The sequence below is a fragment of the Erinaceus europaeus genome, chromosome 3 (assembly GCF_950295315.1).
Source record: "Erinaceus europaeus chromosome 3, mEriEur2.1, whole genome shotgun sequence".
In the NCBI taxonomy this organism is placed as follows: Eukaryota; Metazoa; Chordata; class Mammalia; order Eulipotyphla; family Erinaceidae; genus Erinaceus; species Erinaceus europaeus.
Genome location: NC_080164.1, coordinates 33496457 through 33510542, shown reverse-complemented (window position 1 = coordinate 33510542; position 14086 = coordinate 33496457). Strand labels below are relative to the sequence as shown.

At 48.7% G+C, this 14086-nt stretch overlaps 1 protein-coding gene and 1 long non-coding RNA gene across 2 annotated transcripts; one reads left to right on the top strand and one right to left on the bottom strand.

The window, feature by feature from the left end:
* Positions 1-423: 423 nt before the first annotated feature.
* LOC132537652 (uncharacterized) lies at positions 424-4476 on the bottom strand. Its single transcript, XR_009549112.1, has 3 exons — positions 3067-4476; positions 1184-1306; positions 424-908 (listed from the first exon to the last, which is right to left on the bottom strand). It is a non-coding gene; the product is annotated as an uncharacterized LOC132537652 (long non-coding RNA).
* Positions 4477-8173: 3697 nt separating this feature from the next.
* Positions 8174-10625, top strand: ID2 (inhibitor of DNA binding 2). The gene is made up of 3 exons (XM_007522250.2): positions 8174-8639; positions 8980-9043; positions 9837-10625. Exons 1-2 carry the CDS (start codon positions 8292-8294, stop codon positions 9034-9036), a joined length of 405 nt encoding a protein of 134 aa, XP_007522312.1. The 5' UTR covers positions 8174-8291; the 3' UTR covers positions 9037-9043; positions 9837-10625.
* Positions 10626-14086: the final 3461 nt, after the last annotated feature.

The window sequence follows — 14086 nt, the reverse complement described above, 5'->3', positions numbered from 1 at the left end:
CGCTACCTCCACGTAGCCCAACCTGCTTCTCTAGAACCCAACTCTGAGGTGCCAACGCAAATAAAGATTTGTGTTCCCGCTTCGCTCCAGACCTCCTCTCTCTCATCTCCGCGGCCAGCGCTCAACAACATCTGGCTCAACAACAGTGGGTGAATGTAACAGACTTTCCCTTGACCCTTTGAGTTTTTGAAAAACAAAAGTACAGATCCTCACAGGGTTCAAGAAAGCTCATTCTTCCCATAACACAAGACGCCTACTGCAAGTTAATTTTTTTTTAACTGTTGGAAGCATCTTTTTTAATTTCTCTTTTGAGAGATTGTACATGCATAACATTTCCACATAACAATACAGCCCCCACTTGCCATCATGTTCCAGGACCTGAACCCTCCCCCCCACACCCCAGAGTCTCTTACTTTGGTGCAATACACCAACTCCAGTCCAAGAAGATCTGCTTAGTCTTTTCCCTTCTGATCTTGTTTTTCAACTTCTGCCTGAGAGTGATATCATCCCATAGTCATCCTTCTGTTTCTAACTTATCTCACTTAACATGATTCCTTCAAGCTCCATCCAAGATGGAGTAAAGAAGGTGAAATCACCATTTTTAATAGCTGAGTAGTATTCCATTGTGTATACAGACCACCACTGGCTCAGCCACTGATCTGTTCTTGGACACCTGAGTTGCTTCCAGGTTTTGGCTATTACAAATTGTGCTGCTATGAACATAGGTAAACACAAATCTTTTTGGATGGGTGTGTTGGGTTCCTTAGGATGTATCTCCAGGAGAGAAATGGCAGGGTCATAGGGTAGGTCCACTTCTATCTAGCCTTTTGAGAGATCTCCAGACTGCTCTCCACAGGGTTGGACCCATTGACATTGCCACCAGCAGTGCAGAAGGGTTCCTTTGTCCCCTGCAGGTTAATTTAAAAGGCTGTTATTACTTGAAGCTTCTTAAAGTATGGTCCCTAAACCATATGTACCCGCATCTCCTCAAGATGCTTGTGCAGAGGGCTGTTTCTTGGACTTCTAACCACAACTGCTGAGTCAGAATTTCTTAAGAGATAGCCTCTTCACTTCTCATGTAAAGGTGACTCTTACACGCACAGCAGTATCTGCCAGTTGCTAATTCAGGGTGTCAAGACTAAGAGTAAATCAGGTGAACATGCTTGTAAAAGATTATTCTTACCCGATGTGAATGTCAGGTGTTAATCACACTGACTCCAAGAAATGCAGGCATGGTTAAAATAAAGTGGAAGATCCAATTTCACTTGGCCTTTCCTCCAGGGTTCCACTATTGGGCAGCAAGGCACTGAAACAAATGAGGTTGTGGGCATCAGTGGGTCACAGGGCACTGGAAAGATCTCAGCTGCCCTCCCATCACCACAACAGAAATGACCACAGGTGTCCAAGGGTCACAGTAGGCTTCAGATGGCCCCTGCCCACTACTAACCTCAATGTGGATGCAGCCTTAGGTCCTGCTCTCAGCCTTGAATCTGTGACAGGGGTGCATGATAGTGGTGGTGGTGGTGGTTTTGTGTGGTGGAGGGGGGCCGTGTGGAGGCTTTCAAAACCTTCAATGCTTTCCCTCCAACAAGATCTGCAAATGGTCATTCTTCTGTGTGAGTGTAGAGAGCAGAATCTGTGAGTGAAGTGCTCAAATCCTCCAAGATGGAAATGGGGTTGGGGGCAGTGTCAAACTATTTTTTTAAAAAGGGGGGCTGGGCAGTGGCTGCTTGGTTAAGAGCATGTTACCATGTGCAAGGACCTGGGTTCGAACCCCCACTTCCCACCAGCTGGGAGGAAGCTTCACGAATGATGAAGCAAGTACTGCAGGCATCCCTCCCCTCTCTTCTCCTCCTTCTCCCTTTCCTTCTTTTTCCTCTTCTCCTCCTTCTCCTCCTCCTTCTTCTTCTCTCACTCTTTGTTTTTTATTGCCACCAGGGTTATTGTTGGGTTTCAGTGCCAGAACTTCGAATGCTAATGCACTGTCCTCAGGGCCGGAGCTCGAACTGGAGTCCTTGAGCACTGTGATTTGTGCACTTAACCAGGTGCGCCACCTTCCCCAACCCAACCTCCCGGGGCCTATCTCCTCCTCTCTCAACTTCTCTGTCCTATAAAAAATTTACAATAAATAAGTAAATCTTAAAAAAAAAAAAAAAAAAAAAAGCAAGAAAAGCCAGAGAGAAAGCTGTGATTTTATGATTCCCCGTCTTGGCTCCGCTGAGCCGGGGGGCTGCAGCGCCAGCTTCCCGAACAGGGTCGCGGTGGGGCAGTGCCACGAGCGCCCCGAGCGCAGAGCGCTCACCCGCCGCCCCGAGCGCACGTGATGCGGTCCCGCGCCGCTTCCTCCCCACTGAAGTCATGGACTTGGCGCGCTGCGTGGCGGCCGGCGCGCAAACGTGGTTTCGTGTGTGTGTGTGTGTGTGTGTGTGTGTGTGTGTGTGTGTGTGTGTGTGTGTGTGTGTGTGTGTGTGTGTGTGTGTGTGTGTGTGTGTGTGTGTGTGTGTGTGTGTGTGTGTGTGTGTGTGTGTGTGTGTGTGTGTGTATGTTTTGGTGGGGGGTGGGGGGTAGTGCACAATGTAGGTTCTTGTTAAGGACTCGCTGGACCTTGGGTTTTGCTTTTGGTGCCGCGTTCTGATATTAAGATGCAGCTTGACTCCGGGCAAGCCCGCCCTGGTGGTCTGCTGGAGAGGGTTTTGTGGCGGATTCCCACAGGCGCCGGTGGGCAGAGCCGGAGACCCGGGCGCTGCGCTGCAGCGCCGGGGCTGGGGGTCTCGCGGAGGGTGGCGACCCGGGGTCCCAAGGTCACCCGAGGTCCCCGACCGGCTGGACCCCGGCGACGCGAGCCTGGGGCGGTGCAGACTCAGCGACGCCAGCCCCGCGCCCGCCAGCTAGCGGGCGGCGCGGGGTTGTTTTCCAAGACCTTAAAATCACGCTCTTAATTTTCTTTTTTTAATTTTCTTTTCTATTCTTTTTTCTTTCCTTTTCTATTCTCTTTTCCTTTCCTTCTACCTTCCTTTTTTCTTTCTTTCTCTTTTTCTTTTTTTTGGTGACCGGAACCAAACTTACAGGAAAATCCTTTGTGAACGCCAAAGGCGGCCACCGATCCGGGTTCTTCACCGCATCTGTAACTAAATATTTGCTGTGTTGGAAGTTAAATCACTCCCCACCCCCCCACCCCTTCCATCAAACTTCCCAAACTTTGCTTTCTTTGAGCGGAGCTGAAAGGTGATCTCCCTACCGGGAGATCAGACAGTTGAAAGCAATTGGATTTAGCACGGCGTTTACCCCGGTTCACAGTGATCTCCTGGCTGGCAGAATTTCCAGTGAATCCTAGAAGGAATTATGGGCTAGATTGTGGCACAGGAGATGGGGGGGGGGCGGCAATGACTGCTAAGCCACAGCAGTAGCTGCGGCGCTAGGTTAAGACAATTTATTAGCTATGAGCGACAAGAAGTAGAAGAGGTTAGGCAGGTCTTCAAAAAAAAAAAAAAAAAAAAAAACCCAAGGGAGAAAAAATAAACAACCTCCTTGTTTGCTTTTTGCGGCTTTGTTCATTTTCTCTCCCCCCCCCCCCCGCCTTTGCCCCTCATCTAAGGCCATTCTAAACCCAAATTCGGTTATCTGGTTTCAGAGTAAGGGCTCCCTCTTGCCAAGGTATTAAATAGACAAGGAAAGAAAGGAAGAAAGGAAGAAAGAAAGAAAGAAAGAAAGAAAACTTGAACCCTTATGTAATCCAGATGCTGTTTCCTCGAAAACCACACCAGCTAGGCTGAAGCAGATAACAGGATGGGAAACAGTCGCACCGCCTCCCAACAGCCCCCCCCCACCCCCCCAGGGCCAACAGAGGACATCCATGCTCAGGAACTCCTCTCCAGGACAGGCGATAAATAATTGCAGCTAACACTCTAAACTGCAGATGGGCACCCTCCAGGGACCCGGATGCCATAAACTGTCCGGGAATGTTGGCATCTGGTTCTTAACATGGAACTTTCCCTAGAGATAAAGCCAGGAAAGCAGGCGGCATAGCGTCCGCGGGCTGCCTTGGAAGTTTCTGGCCTCTTGATGTTCTCATTTGAAAACGCAGCTTTAGGAGTCTCAGTCCGTCTGGCTTTGTAGTGGTAATGAGAACCCAGACATGGCTCTGCGGGCGGGTGCGCAAGGCTCAGAGAAGCCTGGCCTGGCCCTACAGCCCCTAGCCTTGCAGGGGTGGGAGATTCTGGGAAAACCTGATGGTCCAATTTCCAAGGGTTCTTAGGAGAAAAGAGGAGAGTGGTGTGGGTGGGTGGGTGAGTTGCGCGGGAGGGGTGAGGGGGGTGAGGAAGGGATGTCCTTCAGAGATATTTCTAGGAGTCTGGCATCAAAGCCATCCCCATGAGGCTCTCCGGGATCCAAAGAAATAAATCTCGCTATCCGCTAAGACAGTGACCTTCTCCCCCACCCGTTCTTGCTTCTCGCCAACCCCACCCAGAAGGCCTCAGTTGCAAAAACAAAATAAAGCAAAACCTTTTGCTTTGGCAACCTCTAAGCCATATTGTGCCTCTTTCTGCAAAAGGGAGATGTCTTTCTTTTCCCTCTCCCGGCTTTATTATTTTTTTCTCCCCCCTCCCTTTTCTTCTTGGTCCTCTCCCCCCCCCCCCCCCCGCATACCCCCCATCACTCGAAACTTAAGACGTGCTGCGGCTGCAGGTGCGCGCGGGCCGGGCGGCCGGGCCCGGCCAGCCTGGGACTGCCCGGCCTCGCAGGCATTGATCAGCTGGGCGCGCGCGCTGAGTGACGGCGCGGTTGCCATGGCAGCCGCCTGAGCGGCGCCGGGAGGACAAGGCTGCAGGGCGGCGTGAATGGGCGGCGTCACGCGCCTGGCGCCAGAGAGTCTGCTCCGGGGCTCCGGCTCCGGCCCCGCCGTGGCCTGGCCCGCGCGCCGCCGCCGCCGCCGCCGCTGCCAATTCATCACCTGTCAGGGATCACTCGGGGGGTCACGGGAGGAATGGACACAGCTGTGAGAACAAAACCGGGGGGAAGAAAAGCGAGCGTTCCCAATTGCTCCAGATGTGCAAGGGAGGACCTTGAGCGCACCCCCGCCCCCCAACACACACACACACACACACACACACACACACACACACACACACACACACACGTTGAATCACGCGGGCAAGGGAGGACCTTGAGCGCACCCCCGCCCCCCCAACACACACACACACACACACACACACACGTTGAATCACGCGGGGACTGCAAAGGCTGCCCAGGCCGGCCTAGCGCGCCCTGCCTGGAGCTGCTTCTGATTACAGCTGGCGGGCAGGGGGTGTGGGGGGGGGTGCGGGGGTTTGGAGGCAATGGGAGTCGCTGGCCTGGCCTGGGATAGACACCCAGCGAGCTAGAGAGTCCTGGAACCAGGGTCTGGGAACTTCCAAGCCAGACGTGTTGCTTTAAATGAGGAGGGGGTAGGCTTCTCTGTGGGTAAGGCAAGCCATTCTCCGCTCCCCAACACACACCGGAAACCCTTCACACCTTCTACCACCCACGGGTGTACAAATCCTAGGCCTTTTCTGCAGCTGGGACCATGTGAACTTTAGCAGCCTCAAATGCAAAACCAATGAAGACATTTGGCAGCTTTTTTTTTTTTTTTTTGGTAAGCTTTGGAACCCATCCCCAGAAAAAATGTTCCAACTCCATCCCTTTCTTCCCCCCATCCCCAGGAAAACGTGATTTTAGAGATAATTTCATACAGGACTTGAAAGAGGCATACTAATAAGTCAGGCCTCCTTTTTAATCATTAATTTATACAGCCTCATAATCCCCTTAAAATGATCTTTAAATGAATGTACAAACTCGGTAGCGAGCCAACTCCAATTCAACATAATCAGACAAACTGGACTCTTGACATGGCATCTAAAGAAAGAAGCACTAGAAAACTTTCACCATATTTATCATTTTTACTACATCAGGGTACAAGAATGATCATGGGAGAAGGCACTGCCTTAATCAGCTTTGCAAGTGTGTAAAGTAATACTGCACAACGCTCATTATGAACCAGCGCAGAGCCTGGCTGTGGGATAATGAGGCTGGCACGGATGTTAACATACGGTGTCCTTGGAAAAAGCTAGGAATGCGTCAGTATCACAGAGCAGTAATGTCCAAGAATCACAAGTAATAATTTGAGAATCCCAAAGATGTTTGTTTACATTGGCTATTATTGTAAAATAGTCAAAGTATAACATCATGAACCAAAATAGTGTCAAAACAAAATCTGTTCCACTGTGGCACGTATGTGACAGAAACACATGCACACAAAGTACATCAAAAGGCTCGAACTGTGCAGGGACTAGGGTATTAAATCATTTCCAGATTTAATATCAGAGGAGAGGTTGCTAATTGAAAATTGTCAGGAACAAAGTTGCAGGCGGCATTGCAGGGCTTGAAGGCCCTGGGCAGATTTCTCTACTGGGCAGGAAAACCATCCGCCTCCATCCTCCTAACTGAAGTGACTGCATTTCCTGAAAGTGACACCCACCTCCTGCAACCACCTCTGCTTCCCTATGAGGAGCCCCGAGGCAGGCACCTGGCAGTAACCAGACAGAGATCAGGCTGGCCCACCAGCTGAGAAGTTAATCATTTATTGAAGGAAAAAATATATTTACTGGCTCTCCATTATTGAACTTTGCTTTTTCCCCCTTCAGTTCAGCATGCCCCTTCCTTTCTTAAAAGAAAAGGAGATGAAGATCAAGACAAAAAGTGAGCAAGATACTTGCAAAGATCACGCTTCTAGTTGACTTGTGTTCTACAGAAATATGGTTAGCACAGCACAAAACTAATTTTACTGTGGCCTTTAGTTAAAACCAGAGCATGCAAATTAACTTAAAAGTATTTAAGTAAATCATTACCAACTTTTAACAATTTTGACTGCAGAAATGAGTTCCTAAAGATTTAAGGGGGAGACAAAATGGGGCTGGGGGGCTCATTCATGACAGATTAAAAATAGCGTGAAGATGTTGATCAATGGTTAGGGCCACCTACCTGTCACAAAGATTTATAAATGCTTTAAGTGCTGGAATGTGACACCGGGAATCGCGATTTGTGCATAATTAATGATATTACTTTGCCACCTACACCGGAAGGACACACACCCGCAAGCTTCTCAAGGGCAATGCATGGAAATACAATTTCAAATGCAAATTCTCCTAATGGTTTCTGATTAATAGATCCTTTTAATAGCCCTGCTATTACATATAGTTCTAGAAAGGGAACCGTGAAGTTGTTCTGTTTCTCCGTGCTCCTTAGCAATCAGCGACCAGGTAGGACTTGGTTTCCAAGTATTCGTTTTATAGAGTGCACAGTAAAGTCTCCTGCATCTCTCGGGTTACAAGCTCCCACACTAAACCTGCTGTAGAATGCACGCGGTGGTGTGGTGTGGTGTGGTGTGGTGTGGTGTGGTGTGGTGTGGTGTGGTGTGGTGTGGTGTGGTGTGGTGTGGTGTGGTGTGGTGTGGTGTGGTGTGGTGTGGAGTGGAGTGGAGTGGAGTGGTGTGGTGTGGTGTGGTGTATGTATAGCCTTTCCTTATTTTAGGAGACCAAACTCACTCTACAAATATCAATTTTCAAAGCCAGTTGAGGCGTTTTCACTCCCCTCTTTCTTGATGACTGAGGGTCCGAATGTTGAACGCTGGCTTTACCCCTGCCGCGCAGAATCTGCCCTCCCTGCCTTTGCGATGACAGTTGCTGTGTCCCAAAGTGTGCAAGGCTCCTGCAGGACACACCCTAGGGCGAGGGACCTGTCCGGCCAGAGGAATTAGACAGTGATAAGCATATTTTGATTCCAGGAATCTCTCCTTCCCCACCCAGATCCCTGAACGTCTTCTCTCTTCTATCCTGCTCACCCATTCCTGCTCTACCTCCCCGCAGTTCCCCTGCACCCATCTCCCGGGTCCCGCCCCCGCCCGCCCGACACTTACTGTACTCTATTTACCTCCCCAGCTGGGCTCGCGCCCGTCCCGCCCACTCCGCGAAGATTGGCTGCGAACGCGGAAGGACTGAGCGCTAGCCCCGCGCCAGCACTGGCCAATAGGGGCGCCCTTTCGGCCTGATGGACGTGCCACCTTTCACCAATGGGAAGGCAAGAAAGCTGGATCTTGGGGCCCCGGCGAGTGTGGATAAAAGCCGCCCGGCCAGGTTCCCGGCTTCATTCTGAGCTTACCCGGTAGCAGAGTGCTGTAAGCTTCGCAGGCGGCGGCCTGAGCTCTAAGGCAGCCTGCTCCCTCCCGGTCTTCCTCCTCCTCCTTCTCCGCGGTCAGCATGAAAGCCTTCAGTCCAGTGAGGTCCGTGAGGAAAAACAGCCTTTCGGACCACAGCCTGGGGATCTCCCGGAGCAAGACCCCTGTGGACGACCCGATGAGCCTATTGTACAATATGAACGACTGCTACTCCAAGCTCAAGGAGCTGGTGCCCAGCATCCCTCAGAACAAGAAGGTGAGCAAGATGGAAATCCTGCAGCACGTCATCGACTACATCTTGGACCTGCAGATCGCCCTGGACTCGCACCCCACTATTGTCAGCCTGCACCACCAGCGACCCGGGCAGAGCCAGGCGTCCAGGACGCCGCTGACCACCCTAAACACGGACATCAGCATCCTGTCTTTACAGGTAAGCCCAGCTCCCCTCGGGGCCCCTCGAGCTGCCGCGCACTCCAGCGATCACCGGGGCTGCCACAAGCACATCCATTGTGGAGCCGGCTGTAGTGGGTGACAAAACAGATGAGCTAATTAACTTTATTTCCTTACAAATCTGCTGAAGAATGAGCCGTGCGTGAAATTGCAGTTAAGTTCTGACACGTCAATGCATATGTCTTTGAGACTTAATTGTAGCACGGAACTTGCTGTTGTAGGGACTACCAGAAAAAAAAAATTTTTTTTTTAATAAAGAGGCTTTTTCTCCTTAAGATAGTCTAACATCGTGCCTTTCTTTTATCCTTGTTCTCTCGCAGGCTTCCGAATTCCCTTCTGAGTTAATGTCAAATGACAGCAAAGCACTCTGTGGCTGAATAAATGGTGAGTGTTTGCTCATTCCTCATGAAGTGCGTGCGTGTCCGTGTGTGTGTTTTCATCTGTGTGGTGTACTTGGGTCTCGCTTTTTTTGGGGGGGGATTAGTAAATGAATGTGTACTTTGTTGAAATACACATAATATACATTGCCTACCTGTAGTAGACATGAAGGGACTTCTTGCTCTAGTTATCCAACATCACAGGGCATTTTCCTTAAAAACAAACAGAAAAAGTCAATAACTTACTACAAAGCTGGCCTTGGAAAATGTATTGACTCCCCTGCACAAGTAAGGCCCAGCGACTTTCTGACTATTGCTCTGGTACTATGAGGTACTAACCTCTGTGTAATTAATCTTATCGCTCCAAATTCCTTAAGGATCCTCCTTCCTTAAAACTAGCCCTGTAGGGTTGGGCTCCCCAAGCATTGCTACCCTATGCCTCAGATCCTGTGATGTGGGATTCTAACTTCCCTATCTGTTAACTAAAGGGCTGTTTTCAATCAAATAATTGTTACAAGAAGCAGACTGGCGCCTCTGAGTACTGCCGCTGGAGATACAACTAAGAGATTGCACTGAGAAGTTTTTTCCCTGGAGTCTCTGCCGTTTTAATGTTTAATTTGTGTGTGTGTGTGTGTGTGTGTGTGTGTGTGTGTGTGTTGTATCTGGACACCCAGGGTTTGCCCAATCTTTTGGAGTGTTTGGTTAAAATATTCAAGCCACGGCTGCCTCAGGGTGCCATCAAGCTCTCCTGTGCCCTTAGGTTACATTCTCCTAAACATGCCTCTCTCAATCTTTTGCAGGTGTTCATGACTTTTTTTCCCCCTCTTTGCACAACAACAAATCCACAGGATCTTTTGAATCGCTGAACTTATTTTTCAACCATTTCATAAGGAGGACAACAACCAGTTGAATGGACCTTTTTTCAAAAGATGGAAGGAAAACTCAGAATGACCATCTTCCCTAGAGTTTGTCCTCTGACCTGGACTCTGATATTAGTTATTTATGGAAAAAAGAAAAAAAGACTTTTAAATGCCCTTTCTGCAGTTGGAAGGTTTTCTTTATATACTATTCCCACCATGGGGAGCGAAAACATTAAAATCACAAGGAACTGCCCAATTTAAGCAGACTTTGCCTTTTTTTCAAAGGTGGAGCGTGAATACCAGAAGGATCCAGTATTCAGTTGCTTAAATGAAGTCTTTTGGTCAGAAATTGCCTTTTTGACTCAAGTCTACTGAATGCTGTGTATATATTTATATATAAATATATATATATATATATATTGAGTGAGACCTTGTGAACTCTTTAATTAGAGTTTTCTTGTATAGTGGCAGGGATGTAGGTCTCTGCATACAAAGTGTAATGATGTACTTATTCATGCTAAACTTTTTATAAAAGTTTAGTTGTAAACTTAACCCTTTTATACAAAAATAAATCAAGTGTGTTTATTGAATGGTGATTGCCTGCTTTATTTCAGAGGACCAGTGCTTTTGATTTTTATTATGCCCTGTTATCACTGAACCCAAATAAATTACTAGTTCAAAATTTATGTAGACTGTATATGATTATAATAAAAACATGTCTGAAGTCAACATACAGATTCTGAATGATTTTTTAGGTCTCTGATATTTTTTTCCTCCTGCCCTACCATACCCTTCTCCTTTATTTAACCCTTTACCCCCCCCCCACCTATATGCAGAGAATCTCCATTGTCAGATGTGTAGTCAGTTGTACCACTTAGGGCCAAACTGGTCCTGCTTTTTAGGAGTGTTGCAGGGGATGTAAAGGCTTATAAACAGGTACTTTGGGGGGGGGCTGAATTTTAAACTAGAGTAGCTACCATCTGTCTCTTAGATGTTTCATCTTTTGGTATAAAAGTGGAGGCTGCATAAGGATCCAGGTTCGAGCCCCCAGCTCCCCACCTGCAGGGGAGTTGCTTCACAGGCAGTGAAGTAGGTCTGCAGGTGTCTATCTTTCTCTCCCTGTCTGTCTCTGTCTTCCCCTTCTCTCCCCATTTCTCTTTGTCCTATCCAGTGACAACATCAATAATAACTACAACAATAAAAAACAATAAGGGCAACAAAAGGGGAAAAAAATGGAGTCTGGAAGGACTAAAGTGTTGGGCATTTCTCTGGAATCAGTGAAACTTGATTGTAAGAAAAGACTCCTTAGAGTATAGGACACGACTGAAGGTTTAGGGAGATAGGTCAAAAGACCCCTTGTGTTGCTTGCTATCTGTCCCCAGTGACTTATCTGGCGGCAATGAAGCTGTAACTGAGGCAGAGTTCTCCCAGCCTGTTAGACTTGTACTTCCTTCACCTGTAGCTAACCTACTAGCGCACACAGGGCTGGGCCCACTTTCCTAGACCTGTGGCAATTGAAGTGACCTTCACCCATGACTGCACCCCTGGACTGGCCAGCAAAGGAGAAGGGAGGGGAGGGGAAAAAAAAAACCCTTTCAAGTCACAATAGAATTACCAGTGTGCTATTTCCACTGCAGTGACATTTGGGCACTGCTATAAAGAAGGCAGCTAATATAAAGTCTGTGTCAAGTATGTATAATACATTCTCACCCTGAAAGACACTTTCCTAGTTGTAAGGGTGGAGTTGGGAGATGGCTCTAGAAGGCTGCTCCTAGGCGGGTGGGAACCAGAGCAGGAAGAGGGGAGGATAGGTGGGTGGGGTAGGTGTCTCACCTGAGGCCACTTTCTCAGGCCTGGCCCCAGCAGGTGTTTGGGTGGCGTCTTGGAGTCTGGCCCTGCAGCGGCTTCCGCGGGCCCGAAGATTCCACAGGCGCCCAATGCGGGCCAGGGGGGTGGAGGGAGAGGCGACCCAAGGCTCCCGCAGCACCCCACCCCCCACAGCCCCGGGCGGTCTCCGCCCAGGACCCTCCCTACTCCCAGGTCAGGGTCAGAGCAGCAGCCCAGGCCTGCAGGAACCGCATCCTCCCTCCCCCTGCTAGTCCTCCACGCCCTGGACGCCACCCACATCCAGAACATCCCATCCCCCAACACCACCAGCACCTCGCCCCTGTAGACAGACATGTGCTTCTCTGTGGGTGCAGTACCCAGGGGGACCTGGTGATAGTCATCGGATTCCAGCTGCTGTATAGACTGGGAGGGGTTGGGGATAGGAGGGAAGTAAGGGGCTACGGGGAGGAGTGTACTCCAACTCCAGCCGCCCTTAAGACCTATCACGTGGCATCTTGGTACCCTGTCTTTACATTCGGTTTGGGACCAGGTCCCGCGAAACGAGTGGTAGCAGCACGGGAACAGGTGGCTGCCCCCTCTGGGCACACGGAGCGGGAAGGCAGAGGCCATGTCCCAGGGCCGCCAATCTCAGTGGCATGCCTCCCGCCGCCCCTCCAATGGACTTGGAGATTTTGACCCCCGACCGAGGGTCCACTCCGAGCGCCTCTTGGCTTTCCACATGAAGCCCTGTGGGTGAGGCAGGGTCCTTTCGAGCACCTGCACGGTCACTGAAAGCTGGGGACCGTTTGCAAGGAGACTTGCAGACTCCTCGAGGAAAAGCCGCTCCATCTGCAGCCAACTTTTCTCAGCAGAACCCTGCCGGCCCTTCTCTGGTCAGGCTGGTGGAGGCCGAGCGCCACCTGCTGGCGCGCTGGAGGACGACGGCTCCGGAGCTGGAGTCCTGGTGGACCAGAGAGCTTGAGCGCTTAGAACCCAAAGGGATAGTCAGAAGGCAAAATAGGAGAAAAGACGACAGAGATATCAGTTTTAAAATAATAAAATTAATAATTAATAATAATTATTGGGGACAGGGCTGTGGCACACTCAGTGAAGGCAAGTATCACCATGGTTCAAACCCCCACTCCTCACGTGCAGGGGGGACGCTTCACCAGCGGTGAAGCAGGTCTGCAGGTGTCTTTCTCTCTTCTCTATTTCCCCTTCCCTCTCAATTTCTCTCTGTCCTGTCAAATAAAATAGAAAGAAAAAATGGCCTTCGGAAGCACTGAGCCCCAGCAGTAAGCCTGGTGACAATAAAATAAAATAAAATAAAATAAAATAAAATAAAATAAAATAAAATAAAATAAAATAAAGTGTTGAATGACTGATATGCAGCTCGGTGGTAGAGTAAATGCTTTACCTGTGTGAAACCCTGGGCTTCATCCCTTGCACCAAAAAAGGAAGTAAGATCATGAAAAATGATCTCTCCACCACATGCACAGTTGTTCCCATCTAATAATCTGATTCATCTTTATACCTTCATAATTTGGGCTCCACTTTTGGAAACTAGTATTTAACTCTACCTTTACATTAGATGTTGTTTTGGATTTTAATGAAGTATCAGGCATGATCCCTGACCTCACAGATACTGCAATTGGATTGTGGAGACAAATATTGCAGAGTCAAATGTCAGAAGGGTTTCCTTTCTCTTTCCTTAATTTTGTTTAATTTTTTTCCCAAAGTGCATTATAATATTAACTGATGTTATATTAATGGAACAAGGGTGAGAGTGGTTATTATCATTATGACTAAGAAGAGAACAGGTCAACCCACTATGCATATTCTACCTCTGGGCTTTTGTTTTAATATACACTCTTTATCAAGTTTTGGCAAAAGTCCTTCAATAGTTATAGGCTTTGCTTTTAAGATTTTTTTTTTTTTTTGCCTCCAGGGTTATTGCTGGGGCTCTGTGCCTGCATTACGAATCCACTGCTCCTGAAGCCATTTTTTCCCCTTTTGTGGCCCTTATTGTTTAGCGTTGTTATTATTATTGCTGTCGTTGTTGGATAGGACAGAGAAAAATCGAGAAAGAAAGGGAAAACAGAGAGGTAGAGAGAAAAATAGACACCTGCAGACCTACTTCACCACTTCTGAAGCGACCCTCCTGCAGGTGGGGAGCCGAGGACTCCATCTGGGATCACTACAACGGTCCTTGAGCTTTGTGCCATGTGCGCTTAACCCGTTGCGCTACCGCCAGCCTTTTGTTTTTAAGAATTTTAAATCATAATGGGGGGTATGTTGGTAAAATGTTTTCACTCATTTATTGACTTTTTTCCTTTTTTTCTCTAATTTTTTTTTTGCCTCCA

Bases quoted from the DNA above. Each gene is read 5' to 3' on its own strand.
- ID2 (XM_007522250.2), top strand. From the start codon at position 8,292: ATGAAAGCCTTCAGTCCAGTGAGGTCCGTGAGGAAAAACAGCCTTTCG. The intron at 8,640-8,979 runs GTAAGCCCAGCT...GTTCTCTCGCAG, and splicing joins TCAGCATCCTGTCTTTACAG to GCTTCCGAATTCCCTTCTGA.